We start from the raw sequence: 15003 nt of genomic DNA, 5'->3' as shown, positions 1-15003 counted from the left end.
AGTTGATGTGTCATTTAGTGTAATTTGATAACCTGCAGAAGGGCCTGTGTGACTGAGAGCTTATTCTCATTTTTAGCTGTATGAGCTGGTCTATTTTACAACTTTATTTCTCCCTTCTGAACTTGCTTCTTGGCTAATTAGAGACCCTGGTGCAACCTCATTAAATCTCTCAGGAGTGTTTCTCCCTGAGGAAGTCCTGAGGCCACAGAATTAAATTCTGCTTTATGAGAGACACGTGATTAGATTAAGAGAATTCACCCTATACCAGACACATGCAAACGTTTATAAATGCATTGCCATCAAATATCACATTATTAAACATTGAATTGTTTGGAAAACCAACATTTATGACTTTTAAAGATTTCTTTAGGGACAGAGGATGATATTTTCTATTGACCCCAAATCATCAGAACAGGCAATGAGAAATCCAGACATTTGCTCTGCTTTTAGCAAGAGTCTCAGCATGAGTCAGGATTTAGCCCCTGGTAATTAATTAGTCTCAGTATTAATAAGAGTTTCTATTAAGAAACTTCCCTTTATTTACTATTTCAGCAAATCCACCTGATGATTTTTTTTGTCTTTGAATAACCCGTGCATGAGACCAGGATATGTCTGGGTGATTTTATTGCTGCTTCACCCTTTTATAACTTGATATTCCTGTTTATTAGTAAGAATGAAATGTAAACTTCCTACTTCCCTCCTACTTCCTGAGTGTAATCCTGAAACACAAAAACGGGAGCACAAGAGGACCCTGCCACGACTTTTCTAGAGCCCAGGACGGGGAAATCACCACAAACCCAGTGGGATTCAGCTTTTCCCTGAGAGATCTCAGCCTGCTAAGGAGGGCAGGAACGAGGGGAGCAGCACGTGGATATCTGGGACACTGGGACGTCACCTTGGGGACAGCACTGGGGCCAGGCTCTGTCTGGGGCTGTCTGAGGAGCTCATCCTGCTCCTCACAACCTCCCTGCAGGAATTGTTTCAGGAACAGCCACATTCTCTTGTACGCAGTTAAGAGTTGAAGCCCTCACCCCTCTCTGTTTTCAACTGAGAAACACATCCATGGAGCATCTACTACAAAACAGCATTTGATCACTGCTGACCAAATGACTTGGCTGGTTTACATCTTGAAAAAAACAGATTTGACTCTTCGTTTGATTTAAGCCACTCAAACACTGCTCACCTATTTTATTTCCATGTGCTTGACTGCCCCTTTCACATCGTTCAACTTGAATAACCCCAAGTAAATAAAAAAATAATAGTAAAAGGCTACAGAGTCCTATCTCAGGTATGAGATGTCCTATCAGGTATATCAAGTATCTGCAGGTATAACAGTAGAATTTAATATTGCCAAAGTCCTTTATAAATATTTATGTATAAAAATTCTTCAGGATCCAGTATTCCCAGATTTAATCTGTCCAACAAAATATGTGAACAGTCACCAGAAGTGGGTGATAGAAATCCTTGAGAGGATTTTATGTATAAAAGTTCTTCGGGATCCAGTATTCCCAGATTTAATCTGTCCAACAAAATATGTGAACAGTCACCAGAAGTGGATGATAGAAATCCTTGAAAAGATTTTATGTATAAAAGTTCTTTGGAATCTGGCATTCCCAGATTTAATCTGTCCAACAAAATATGTTAAGAGTCACCAGAAGTGGATGATAGAAATCCTTGACAGGCATTGAGTTCCCTCAGGGTGGTGAAAGTCTCCTTTGACTTGCTGTACTGCCTGGCAAAGGTGGCCACTCTCTGCAGGGCTTCTGGCAGCCCTTCTCCCGTGATGGCACAGCAGGGCTGCACGTACCAGTTCCTGTCACTGCAGTACTTCTTCATCTTGAACTTCCTGGTGATCTCCTCGGCGTTCAGAGCTCCAGGCACGTCCTGCTTGTTGGCCAGCACGACCACCGGGACATTTTTTATGGAGTCATTCTTTAAAATGAGCTCAAATTCCCTCCTGGACTTGTCCAGCCGCCGCTTGTCAGAGCTGTCCACCACGTACAGCAGCCCGTCAGTGTCTTCCAGGAAATTGCTCCAGAGCTCTCTCATTTTCTTCTGTCCTCCAACATCCCAAATTGTCAGTGTAAAATCTTTCCCTGCTTCAATCATATCCACATTAAAGCCGATCGTTGGCATTGTTAGAAAAACATCTTTATACCTGAACTTGTAGAGCAGCGTGGATTTCCCCGCGGAATCCAGCCCCAGCATCACGATGTTGGTGCGCTTCCCTGAGGAGGCCTTGGCGTTCTGGAGGCCCATTGAGTTCTCTGTTCCAGGGGTATTCCCCCTCTGCCCTGGGGCAGGTTGTGTGGCTGCCTTTCCCCCTGCTGAGGTGAGGGAGAAGAGCTGTGAGCAGGGAGCAGTCCAGGCTCTGTGCAAACACACGCTGCTTTTATCGGCGCGATAAGGAGCCAGGAGGCTTCGGAAGGTGCACAGCTCCGTGCCAAGCCTGTGGGTGGGACTGGGATGAGTAACAACGGCCCCATGGCAAAGGCACAAAGGTTACAGGCTGCCAGCGTGTTTGAGCAGCCATGTTCCTGGCACCTGCAGCCTGATCCGTGGATTCCCTGATCACGGTCAGTCCTGTCTCTGAGAGGATCCCCCTGAGCTTCCGCAGCCATTGGGAAAAAAATGAGATATGAACACAAGCAGTGAGGAGGGGAGGTTTAAGATTTGAGGTTTGTCCATACCTAGCAAGCCACAAAATGACCAGGTAGCTGATTTCTCGGGGCATCTCATCTCCCACATCAGATCTTATCTGATCTTAGGTGGTCTCTAATGTGAGTTCCAACCCATGGACTCAGTCAAGCCCTAAGACAACTCCACTAAAACTGGGCTCTGCTCAAGCAGCTGCCTCAGTGACTCCTCCTGCCAGGGCTGTAAACTCAGAGGGTTTGTTTAGATTGTTGGTGAATGAGTTTAACTGCACCCTGCAAGGTGGAGACTAAATACAGACCTTATGCTCTGGTCATCACTGAGATCCCGCTGCCTCAATTAAAAATTCCTGTCACCTTTATTTCGCTCTACTTTGTGGTTGCCCAATGAAGATTCCCTTCAGGAAAGGATCAAGAAGCGAAGAAATAACCGAGTCCTGATAATTTTTTTTTTGGCCACCATTCCAAGTAGTAGGATAAAACAAGAGGAGACAGAAAATTTAGTCAGCTATTAATGAATTCCTATTGACTGTTCATTCTCCTGATAGTGGCGGCACTCTGGGCTGCTCTGACACATCCTGAGCACTGCGGGAGTTGCCCTTACACCCAGGAAACCATTTCTCTTTGCTTCAGAAAGTCCAGAATCAGCAAAAAGATGCAAAGGCCTTGTGGTCAAACGAGCTGCTGACTGATAGAGCAATCACTTCGATAATTACGGCATTGGTTGCGTAAAATCCACCTCAGCCCTGACAGACAAGTTATAATCTGGTTTCTCTTGAGGCTAAAAGGGTTAGACTGGGCTAATTGGGGGCAACAGGAGGTGACAGTGACGCGCCCGCTGCTGTAGGTTTTTCACAGTTAATAACACGGATGGATTATGGGGAGGGATTTTTCAGGAGCAGGTCAGGATGTGTTAAACCAGGGAAGAAAGTGTTTGCATTCCTTTGTAAATAAATGGGCATGAATGAATTGCAGCATGGGGGGGCAGCAAAGTGCAAAACACAGGGTTAACATGTCAAAGGGATCTGAACTCCCTGATGCAGTCCCAATAAAATGTGGATTTCTTGAGGAAGGCAGGGATGGATGGTCTGTCCCCAGCTGTGAGTTGAAGGTCACTCACAGTTCTCTGCTCTGTGTGTGCTCCATTTGTAGCGGGTGTTTCTGACCACAGCTGTTATTTCCTCCATCAGCTGTCACTTCAAAGCAGGGATCCAGTGGAGCCTGGCATTTTACAAGGTAATTCGTGTGGGCCTCTGCAGGTTTCTGGCTGTGCCAGAGTCCAGAGCCAGATCTTGGGATCCAGAGCTGCTCCCAGTGAGGATTCCCAGGGCTGCTTCCAGTCAGGATTCCCGGAGCTGCTCCCAGTGAAGATTCCCATGGCTGCTTGCAGTGAGGATTGCCAGATCTGCTCCCAGTGAGGATTCCCAGATCCGCTCCCGGTGAGGATTCCCAGATCCGCTCCCGATGAGGATTCCCAGATCCACTCCCGATGAGGATTCCCGGCTCTGCTCCCAGTGAGGATTCCCAGATCCGCTCCCGATGAGGATTCCCAGATCCTCTCCCGGTGAGGATTCCCAGGGCTGCTCCCAGTAAGGATCCCTGGATCCGCTCCCGGTGAGGATTCCCGGATCCGCTCCCGGTGAGGATTCCCAGATCCTCTCCCGGTGAGGATTCCCGGATCCGCTCCCGGTGAGGATTCCCGGATCCGCTCCCGGTGAGGATTCCCGGATCCGCTCCCGGTGAGGATTCCCAGATCCTCTCCCGGGGAGGATTCCCGGATCCTCTCCCGGGGGGTTCCCCTCGCTGCTCCGGGATCAGGGCAGCGCAGGCTGCTCAGCTGCCGTGTGCTCTGAGCCCTCGCTGCCCCGAGCTGGCACGGACGGAGCCGGGGCTGTGTTTGCTGTGCCAGGCTGTGACCGGCCCGTGCGGGTCCAGTTCGCCTTTCAGCTCAGCCTTTCTGCAGAACCAGAGCCCGGCAGAGCTCATTCAGCACCGACCGATCCGAGCCCCAGCTCTGCACCGTGACCCCCTCGTACACCGAGCAGCTCACCCCAAACCCCGCACGCTGCCAAGCTGTGCACCACGGTATTCCTGCGCTGGATTAAGCCCCGAGGTGTGATGGATGCACTAATCCGGCAGCGAGCGCTCTCTGGGGGCACTGGCAGCGGCCGGGCAGGAAGGGGAGGAGGTTCCGCGGGCTGTGCCCGGCCTTTGCTCTGCCCGCTGCCGGAGGGGAGCCCCGGAGCGGCCGCCGGGAGGGCGGAGGAGCGGGGCCCGCTCGCCGCGGGTGCTCCGAGAGGCGGAAGGGAGGCGGCTCCTTCCCGCTGCGGCCGGCCCTGGACACGGTAACGGGGACGGGGAATGCGATGGGGATGGGCACGGGGAATGGAGAGCGCGGACGTGGCCCTGGGGCACCCCAGGGAGGGAGATGGTGCGGGGGGAGCGCGCTGCGAGCCAGCCCCGAGCGCTGCGGGATCCGAACAGAACCACGAGAAATGGCCCGGAGCGGGTCCCCGGCTTGGGCAGAGGGAGGCACAATCCCCTCGCAGCCATCTGTCCCTTCCTGCTCGCCTGGGACCTCCCAGTTCACCCCCGCGCTGGGAAAGGCGCCTGGCAGGGAGCAGGGATGGCTTGGCAGGCTCCAGGGAGAGCGAGTCGCTGGTAGAGGTCCTTTAAATAAAAACCTTAAAGTTTTGTTGTGTTACAGCATCGCAGCCCAGGATGTTGCAGAATCGCCTCTAGTTTCGATTGGTTTTAAGATGGAAAACGCCGAATCAGGGGCCGGTTTGGGCTGGAAGGATGTTAAATATTGTCCTTTGGAAGGACATTAAATATTATCTCATGTGCAGGGACACCTCTCTCAGAGGAGGCTGCTCCAGGACCTGTCCTAGCCGCCCTCAAAGCCAGCTTTAAATAATATATTTCCAAATTACTTCCACTGGTAGCCTTACAAAGGATTTATTTTCCTATACACCTATTATTATGATATTTTAGAATCATTATCTTGGACTACTGGTTATTATAATTAGTAATCTTTAATGCATATGAGAATTTCCCACCCTTTCCACACTCCACAGCCCCCAACCTGTGTGGGAGATGGATCTAAACCCCTGGGGAGCATTCTGAGCCTTGCATTGCCTCCCATTTATTTCAAAGTTCACCAGTTTTATCTGTTGGCACAGTCTCAGCTTGGACAAAAATGAAAGTCATGCCCTGGAAGGAGCTGCTGTCCACAACTGGAAGGGAAAAACTGCCGGCAGAAAGTCTGGAAGTGGAGGAGGAGCTGGAAAAGCAGCACCTGCACCGTGACTGAGCAGAAACGCTCAGACCTCGCTGCCTCAACTTCCTCACTTTGCTTTAAGCACTTCAAATAGGAGAAGGTGGGGATTTGTTTCCCTGTGTGGCTGGGATTTCCTGAAGGGCCTGAATCGATGTTTATTTTGCCAGATTTCTCCTTATGTAGCAGATCCGGATTTGTCTCCAATGTTACTGTTCACAGTGTCATGAAATCAGGCTTTTCTTCCTCTAAAGAATCAAAGCATTTATAATGTTTTTTCCATTAGACAGTCAAGAACTGATCAAACTGATCAGTTTTCACTGATACGCTTTAAAGTCGATCATCAAAATAAATGTTACTGATCTAAAATCAAATAATAAGCACTGATACATAACTCAGGTTATTTCCTTCCAGTACCTATTTTCCTACTGTCCACTGAAAGTCAGGTTGATGCATAAAAAGAGAAGATTCCTATTAGTTAATTAGTGATTTTGAGAGGAATCGGTTCAAAATTCTATTTAAATGCTTTATATAAAATTGCTTGAATCCATTTTAAGGCCATTGTTGGTGAAATGTTCTCCAAATGCTTCCTTTAAAGGATGATTAATTTAAATCAGATCCTACACAGAAACATGAGGCAGGTGGGCTCTGGAAAATCAAATTCCCCTGGATTCCAGAGTGCTATTCTGGGGGTTGGATTTATTTGTCAAATATAAAACATTTATGAGCCCTGTGGTGATATTTTTAAAGATGAGGAGTAATTAATTGTGCTGTGAAATCAAACCTTCAATCATCCTGACTAGGTCTTTGTGTGTGCTCGTGCAGGATAAATATTATTACTGCAAACATCAGAAACCATTTGGAATTCCCACAGTTAGGCACTGGAATTCTTTTGCCTTAAAGATGTCTAAAAGATATGATAGAGATTTTAAGGAAATACAGTGAAAGCAAACACTGGAGGCCTGGGGGTCTGGTTTTAAACTGAGTTTTGTGAGGATTTATCCACTGGAATTTCTTATCCTCACATTGGAACAGTGGCTTCAGCACGGATTCCAGAGGGGTTTGGAAGGACCTGCTGTGGATTTGTGTGCCTCACATCCAAAATTTACCTGGCTAATGGTAAAAATGGTCATGATTTTGGTCAAAAGTGGCTTCAGCACATCGCTTGATTTAAGGAAGTTGAGTTTCACCTTCCCTTTTCCCTCTGAGAACTTGCAGCTGCTCGAGCCTTGAATGAAAATGAAATATTTGCTCGCACTTCTGCTTCCTTGTCCCATGTGCTCCAGCTCATGCAAATCAGTCACACTTCCTGTCTTTCTCAGAAACACCAAAATTCTGAGGCCTCTGAGCCCCCATTTCCTGGAGCCTTCGTTGGGTTTTGTGCTTTGTGCACGGTGTCCTGTCCTTGAGGTGAGTCAGAGCCCTGGGGCAGGGTCCTGGGTGGGATCAGCTCCGTGCAGGGGGCATTGCCAGGGTGGAAGCCACGAGCTGTCAGTGCCAACCCTGCTCTGCAAACCCTGCAAACCCTGCAGACCCTGCAGACCCTGCAAACCCTGCAAACCCTGCAGACCCTGCAGACCCTGCAAACCCTGCAGACCCTGCAGACCCTGCTCTGCAAACCCTGCAGACCCTGCAGACCCTGCAGACCCTGCAGACCCCGCAAACCCTGCAAACCCTGCAGACCCTGCAGACCCTGCAGACCCTGCAGACCCTGCAGACCCCGCAGACCCTGCAGACCCTGCAGACCCTGCAAACCCTGCAGACCCTGCAGACCCTGCTCTGCAAACCCTGCAGACCCTGCAAACCCTGCAGACCCTGCAGACCCTGCTCTGCAAACCCTGCAGACCCTGCAGACCCTGCTGGGCAGTGGCTCCGTGTCCTGCTGCCATCCCTGGCATGAGGGGCGGGACAGCTGCATCGGGAATGCTTGGATTGGCTGAGACCTCGGCACAATTCCAGCTGGCACTCCAGCCAGCACAGGGAAAAGGCAATGTTTGACCAGCAACACCCTGAACGCCCCTTTCCCCTTTCTTTTTCAGCAAGGATGATGCTCCAGGATTGGTGGAACAGATTCTGAGGGGCACCAGCAGGTCCCGGCCATGACACCGGGTCCGGTCAGCGCCTTGTACGTGAGACCCTTGAAATGGCTCTTCCTGTTGCTGCTGGTGTTCTCCGTGGTCAGCATGTGGTACATCACCCTCTCCTCCAACGCCGGCCTGGACAACGTGAACCTGCTCTACTTCTACGAGTACGAGCCTGTGTTCCGGCAGCAGCGCCCGTTCACGCTGCGCGAGCGCGCCGCCTGCGCCCACACCCGCCCCTTCCTGGTCATCCTGGTGGCTTCCAGGCCCAGGGACGTGCAGGCCAGGCAGGCCATCAGGATCACCTGGGGCTCCCGGGATTCCTGGTGGGGCCAGCGCATCCTGACCCTGTTCCTGCTGGGGCGGGACGCGCACAGGGAGGACACGGCGGCGGCGCTGTCGGTGGAGGATGAGAGCGTTCTCTACGGGGACATCATCCGCCAGGATTTCATGGACACCTACGACAACCTCACCCTCAAGACCATCATGGCCTTCCAGTGGTTCTCCGAGTTCTGCTCCAACGCCAGGTTCTTCATGAAGGCCGACGCCGATGTCTTCATCAACACTCCCAACCTGGTGAAGTTCCTGCTGCAGCTGAACTCCTCAGAGAACCTTTTCACTGGCTATCCCCTCATCAATAACTTCGCCTACAGGGGCTTGGACAGAAAAAGATTCATCTCCTACGAGGAATATCCCTTCAAGGTGTTTCCTCCCTACTGCAGCGGGCTGGGATACATTCTGGATGGAAAACTGGCCCTGAGGACCTACGAGCTGATGGGCCACGTCAGACCGCTGAAATTTGAGGATGCTTATGTGGGGATTTGCTTAAATATACTCAAAGTCAACGTCACCATTCCAGAGGATGCAGAACAATTCCTTATCGATAAAATCGACTTTGATGTCTGTAAGTACAGACAGCTGATTGCAGTTCATGGCCTTACATCAAGTGAGCTGGTGCAGTTTTGGCAGGATTTGTCATCTGACACTTCAAAACCTTGCCTTTGATTTTGAGAAACCTCAGTTTGGTGTAAGAGTGGCCTCTGGAGATGACCCTGGGTGCTCTAGGGCATTCCAGTAAAAACAGGTTTCACAAAGGACTTTTCCATGTGTGCATCCCACACCCAGAGGGTATCCTGGAATGCTCTGTCCCATCTGCCCCTGCTGCCTTTCCACGTGCTCGGAATAACCCTGGGATTTCCCCCGGGAATCTTCTGGAATGTACAAAATGCCAACGAGGAAAAATATTCATGCCAAGAAAGCAGCTCTGAGGATGCTTCCCAAATTCCTGCCTGGATTGTTTTTATTGTTTTGTTGCCACTCTCCATTATTTGTTCTCTGCCCAGCATGAAATTTAACCCAACTCAACCTAACCTATTTTTCCTGTGGAACCCTCCAGAGAGTGTCACACCTTGGTATTTAAATGTGTCACCTCCACAAGGCTTCCACAACAGCCTGGGGATCCTGTGGGATCTGCAGGAGCTGGTGAGAAGTGCAGGGAATGGGGTGCACTTTGTGTGTCCACACTGACTGCAGTGGCCTTGGTGTCTCTGCTGGTGTTCCCAGAGAGATCACGTGGAGCTCACGAGCAATTTGGACACCCCAAAAATATTGGGCTCATCAATTCCCTCACCCCTGTGTGTGTGTGTGATGCATCCCAGGAGTTTTGGAACCCTGTGGGGAAGATGAAGAATCATTCCTGTTGTGATTTACCTCTTGTTGCTAAATGGGTTTTTTTTGTTGCAATTTTAAAATGGGAAAAGGAAGAAATTCCCCCGTTGATACTTTAAAGAAAACCAACTCTACCCTGTGTGTAAAGACCGGGTTTTAATCACTTTATTCATACCAGCAAGGCCCAGTTTTCAGTAGTTTACACTTCTAATGGACAACGATACAGAGTCTGCAACTGCATGAACAGAATTCACCTGGACACATCCACGACACGGGGGAGAGACTCCGGAGCCGTCCTGGCCGCGCTCCCAGGGCTTCTCCCCGGGCTGGCACAGCCCCACAGCCCCTCTGTCTCTCAGAGACAACGCCCAGGGGCTGCCACCCCTGCAGGGCAGAGCTGGGGCTCTCAGGGGCTCCAGCCGGGCTGCAGGGCAGGGCTGGGGCTCTCAGGGGCTCCAGCCGGGCTGCAGGGCAGGGCTGGGGCTCCAGCCGGGCTGCAGGGCAGGGCTGGGGCTCTCAGTGCCCCCAGCCGGGCTGCAGGGCAGGGCTGGGGCTCTCGGGGGCTCCAGCCGGGCTGCAGGGCAGGGCTGGGGCTCTCGGGGGCTCCAGCCGGGCTGCAGGGCAGGGCTGGGGCTCTCGGGGGCTCCAGCCGGGCTGCAGGGCAGGGCTGGGGCTCTCAGTGCCCCCAGCCGGGCTGCAGGGCAGGGCTGGGGCTCTCAGGGTCCCCAGCCGGGCTGCAGGGCAGGGCTGGGGCTCTCAGTGCCCCCAGCCGGGCTGCAGGGCAGGGCTGGGGCTCTCAGGGGCTCCAGCCGGGCTGCAGGGCAGGGCTGGGGCTCTCAGTGCCCCCAGCCGGGCTGCAGGGCAGGGCTGGGGCTCTCAGTGCCCCCAGCCGGGCTGCAGGGCAGGGCTGGGGCTCTCAGGGTCCCCAGCCGGGCTGCAGGGCAGGGCTGGGGCTCTCAGTGCCCCCAGCCGGGCTGCAGGGCAGGGCTGGGGCTCTCAGGGGCTCCAGCCGGGCTGCAGGGCAGGGCTGGGGCTCTCAGTGCCCCCAGCCGGGCTGCAGGGCAGGGCTGGGGCTCTCAGGGGCTCCAGCCGGGCTGCAGGGCAGGGCTGGGGCTCTCGGGGGCTCCAGCCGGGCTGCAGGGCAGGACTGGGGCTCCAGCCGGGCTGCAGGGCAGGGCTGGCTCTGCGCTGGGGTTGGAGCATGGGCTTGTGGCTTTTAGGGATGAAAAGGTCTTGGGGACAACACTCTCCAGACAGGGATCTCACATGTCAGTGTTCTGATGGTGAGGTCAAAGCTTTTAAAAAATAAAGGCCTTTTTTTTTTAATTTTTTTTTTTTGGAGGATACAGTATTGCATAACTGAGGGAATGACGGTCGTGTGTTCCTGGATCCAGGTGAAATTCCAGCAGTGCCGTGGTTTAGGAGCTGGGATTTGATTGTTCTCTGAGCAGCTCCTGGGAGAACTGCCTTGTTCTGGGATTGTTTGCACATCTTAAACCCCAAACTCCTCTGCCTTTCTGCCTGCCTGCCATGTGAAATGCTTAGAAATAAATTATTTACCACAAGAACACTGATACCATAGCACAGCTTGTATTGCTTTATAAAAAAAAAAAAAAGGTAATGATGACTCTGCTGCCTTCAGAAAATGGATAAAGCAGAGAGTGCCTGTGGGAAGGGAGGGATGGGAGTCCTGGGGAGGTGAGGATGGCCACAAATTCTCCTGTCACCTGCAGGAATTTGGGGTTTTTGTGCCCCCAAGGCTGACACTGCTCACAGGTTCCAAGGCTTAGGCTGACACACAGTGATCTCTTTGTGCCACCTGAAATGAATTGTCATTTACAGTGCCAGCAGCACTGGACAAACATCCAACATCCATCCTGCCCCTGCTTTTCCAGAAGAAACCTCATCTCCAAATCTGGCTTGTGTTTGATCCTGACTTTATTATTGCTTAAAAGCCTGTAAAATTCCTCGCTGAGCTCCTGTTTCTGCTCAAACCATTCTTAGGGAAGTTTTCCATGTGACCAGCCTGGCAAAAGGTGAAAAACCTTAAAAGTATGAAATAATCTGGGCTTTGAAGTGGGAGGGGCCCAAATTTTATTGCATCTGCCTAGAATATTGTACTAAAAACAAAGTGCAAAACACAGGCTAAAGGTTTCCCAAATTCTGAGGGGCTTTTTTTGTCGTGCAGCTGTATTAAATCAGAATTGCAAATATTTGTGATTTTGATAGGAAAACAGTGGGGTTTTCTGACCTGAAAAGCCTAATAATAATAATAATAATAATAATAATAATAATAATAATAATAATAATAATATTAATAATAAATTGGGCAAAGATGTTTGGAAGTTGCTGCTGGGTGGGGAGCAAAAGTGGGTTCTGAGGTGAAATTCCCAGTCTGGATGTTATTTCAAAGGAGTGAAAATGCTGCAATGCTTTGTGTGCATCCTGGAACAAACAAATTCCCAATAAATCACACAGGAGATGAAGGGGCAGCATTCCCTGTGGTCAGTGGAATTGGATGTTTGGGATATTTGCCTAAATTTTGCCTCACATTTACGGATGATCGGTGTCAGGGCATGGAAAATGGAGAGGCTGCCTGCGTCCATGGATGCAACTCCACAGGCTTCAAAAAATGCAGAACTGGCCACTAAAAATGCTTGGAAAAAAAGTGCTTTAGTTCCCTATTGCTCAGATAATTCCCAGAGTCATCCCAGACTGGTTTGGGTTGGAAGGAACCTTAAGAACCACCACATTCCAACTTCCTCAGGACTGAGCAGAGCAGACACAGGAGCTGCTCCAATCCATCACATCTGGGAATTTTTCCCTCAGGAATTGCCCTCAAACCTCAGTTTGTGGTTCAGGAAAGGTTTCAGCAGCACCCACTGGGTTTTGCTTTCCAGAGCACCCAGATTATCCTCCAGAGCTGGCCACAGCTGATCCCTGGAATTTTAAGTTACCTCAGGAAAATCCGTATTTATCCACCTGCTCCCCTAAGCCTTGTGCAGTCAGCACTGTAAGAACAAAAGAAACTTCAGCTCATTATTGACTGTGCAGATCTTTGTGAGTTTTAGCAAGGCCATTGATGAATACATCGGGCACAAGGGGCAGCAGCTCTGGGCTCTGCAGTGGCTGAATTCCAGCAGAACATTCTCACTTGGAATTTTGTCCAGAGGCCTAAAATCCTACTTTGGGAGACAAAAGGCTGGTGAGGGTTTTTGTCTGTAGTATAATCATTAAATGCTTCTCTGTGTAAAACAAGTATCAGCTACATTAGCAGTAAATCCACATTATTTAAAGCAGGGCTGTCCCGTATCCTGAGACACAAAATTCCCTTTTTTTCCCTTTTATTTAGGCTGTGGCATTGCTGTTTCTGCAGCCAACACTGCTCAAGCTGCTGCAGCGCTTTAATTCTGACTTCTGGACTCTAAAATCCTCACAATAATTTTGATTTCGCCTCTGGAGATGGATGAGCCCTGCGAGAACAGCAGCAGTGGCAGCTGGAATCCTGGTGCCGGGGGATTTGTGGGGATGTCGGGGCAGGCTCGGGCCGGGAGAAGGAGCCGCGGTGCCACCAGGGGCTGTCCCCAGGAATTCCTGGATGAGCCTGGGTGAGCTCCCGGTTGAAGAATCGGGAAACATCCCGGGTGAGTGAGCCGGGAGCTGGGATACCCCCGGGATCAGCCGGAATTCCCGAGCCAGCTCCCTCCTGTCACCTCGGGCCATCGGGAGGGGGACGCTCTTGGGCAGAGCGGTGCCCCGAGGCTCGGGATGTCCCCAAGGGGACCCAGCCACCAAACTCCCGGGAGGAGCAGGCAGGAGGAGCTGCCAGCCGTGCCCGGGGCAGCTCCCTGGGCCGGGAGAGAGCACAGCCCGAGCCCTTCTGCCCCAGCCAGCGGGACATCCCTGCCCACGGGATGTTCCTGCCCACAGGACATTCCTGCCCACGGGACATTCCTGCCCACGGGACATCCCTGCCCACGGGAATTCCTGCCCACAGGACACTCCTGCCTACGGGAATTCCTGCCCACAGGACATCCCTGCCCACAGGACACTCCTGCCCACAGGAATTGCTGCCCACGGGAATTCCTGCCCACAGGACATCTCTGCCCACAGGACACTCCTGCCCACAGGAATTGCTGCCCACGGGAATTCCTGCCCACGGGACATCCCTGCCCACGGGAATTGCTGCCCACGGGAATTCCTGCCCACGGCACCGGGCAGCCCTGCCCGGATGGAGGATGGATGGAGCGTTAAGGCAGTGGGAGAACCCTGGATTGATCAGCTTGCATAAGCAATTATGTACAAGGAATTCATCCTGTCAGCCTCCAGCTGTGTCACGACAGAGTTTGGCACGAATCAGCGCGGTTGGAAGCTGGAAAGGCCTCGGTTTGGAGGAGGAACTTCCAAACCTTCCAGCTGGGAGCACAGGTAGGCACTGCACGCGGCTGTGGGAGCCTCTCACCTCCATCAGTCCTTCCTCTTCAAGCCTGAAGCAGCTGAAGCTCCTTTTTTAAAGTCATCAAAGCAAAAATCCCCGGGCTGAGCAGAGATCATTGGCATGGATGGCTTTGGCCAGGACAGCGCTGCCAGGGAGGGGGCAGAGGAAACTGCAGGTGCTGAAGCAGTTCTTGCTGCAGCTGCAGCCCCTGGGAGGCTGTGGGAGCTGCCTGGAGGGGCTGGAGTGCCAGGGAATGATCCTGGAACGATCCAGGCAAGCCACAAACCTGCTGTGTTTGCCTGAACCTGTGAGCGTGGCTCACTCCCAGCGTGAGCTGCTCTCCCAGAGCTCCCTCCTGGCTGGGAATTCCTGCCAGCGCGTTTCCCTGCCTGTCCCAGTGCTGGAGGAGCAGCCAGCTGTGCTCCAGAGGCCGTGGATCCCTCAGGAATGCTCACTGGCCCTGGGATGCTCCGTGCAGCCAGCAGCTCCCATCCCAGCGCTGTCACCTGTCCTGTTTTTCTGGGAACCTTCCATCATTCCAGCTTCTGCAGCAGTGCCTGGGATGGTTTGTGGGGATGCCTCTGGACACAAACATCCCTCTCCTTTAGGGCTGCTGGCTGGAATTCCCCTTTTCCCGGGGCAGCTGTGGCCTCCAAAGGAAAGGCACAACGGGAACATCTGCAGAGGAGGAGGCAGGGAAGGCAAACTCCACAGACTGTGCCTGGAGCAGCTCTGCATTCCTGGCCCAGCATCCAGCATTCCCAGGGAACCAGCACCCACGGGCTGCATTTCCCAGCACCCTGACCTCACCTCTTCCCACTGGAATAACTGCAGAGCTCTGTTAATCTCCTGGTAGCTGAACAGGACTTGTGGCCCACGGAGTGC

General features: G+C 52.1%; 2 protein-coding genes across 4 annotated transcripts; one reads left to right on the top strand and one right to left on the bottom strand.

Moving 5' to 3' along the window:
* Positions 1-491: 491 nt before the first annotated feature.
* On the bottom strand, positions 492-4148 carry ARL14 (ADP ribosylation factor like GTPase 14). Its single transcript, XM_063408179.1, has one exon. It carries the CDS (start codon positions 2257-2259, stop codon positions 1642-1644), a length of 618 nt encoding a protein of 205 aa, XP_063264249.1. The 5' UTR covers positions 2260-4148; the 3' UTR covers positions 492-1641.
* Positions 4149-4457: 309 nt separating this feature from the next.
* On the top strand, positions 4458-14883 carry B3GALNT1 (beta-1,3-N-acetylgalactosaminyltransferase 1 (Globoside blood group)). 3 transcript variants are annotated; one of them, XM_063408436.1, is made up of 4 exons: positions 4459-4999; positions 5837-6034; positions 7254-7341; positions 7971-14883. In XM_063408436.1, the coding sequence occupies exon 4, from the start codon at positions 8031-8033 to the stop codon at positions 9015-9017; it is 987 nt and encodes a 328-aa protein (XP_063264506.1). In that variant the 5' UTR covers positions 4459-4999; positions 5837-6034; positions 7254-7341; positions 7971-8030; the 3' UTR covers positions 9018-14883. The 3 variants fall into 3 exon arrangements, with proteins under 3 accessions (XP_063264507.1, XP_063264506.1, XP_063264508.1); XM_063408437.1 differs by lacking the exon at positions 7254-7341 and having other exon boundaries at positions 4458-4999; XM_063408438.1 differs by lacking the exon at positions 5837-6034.
* Positions 14884-15003: the final 120 nt, after the last annotated feature.

Source organism: Prinia subflava, chromosome 11 (assembly GCF_021018805.1).
Source record: "Prinia subflava isolate CZ2003 ecotype Zambia chromosome 11, Cam_Psub_1.2, whole genome shotgun sequence".
Classification (NCBI taxonomy): Eukaryota; Metazoa; Chordata; class Aves; order Passeriformes; family Cisticolidae; genus Prinia; species Prinia subflava.
Note: the sequence above shows the minus strand (reverse complement) of the source record. Positions and strands in the feature narration are given on the sequence as shown.

Bases quoted from the DNA above. Each gene is read 5' to 3' on its own strand.
- ARL14 (XM_063408179.1), bottom strand. From the start codon at position 2,259: ATGGGCCTCCAGAACGCCAAGGCCTCCTCAGGGAAGCGCACCAACATC.
- B3GALNT1 (XM_063408437.1), top strand. From the start codon at position 8,031: ATGACACCGGGTCCGGTCAGCGCCTTGTACGTGAGACCCTTGAAATGG.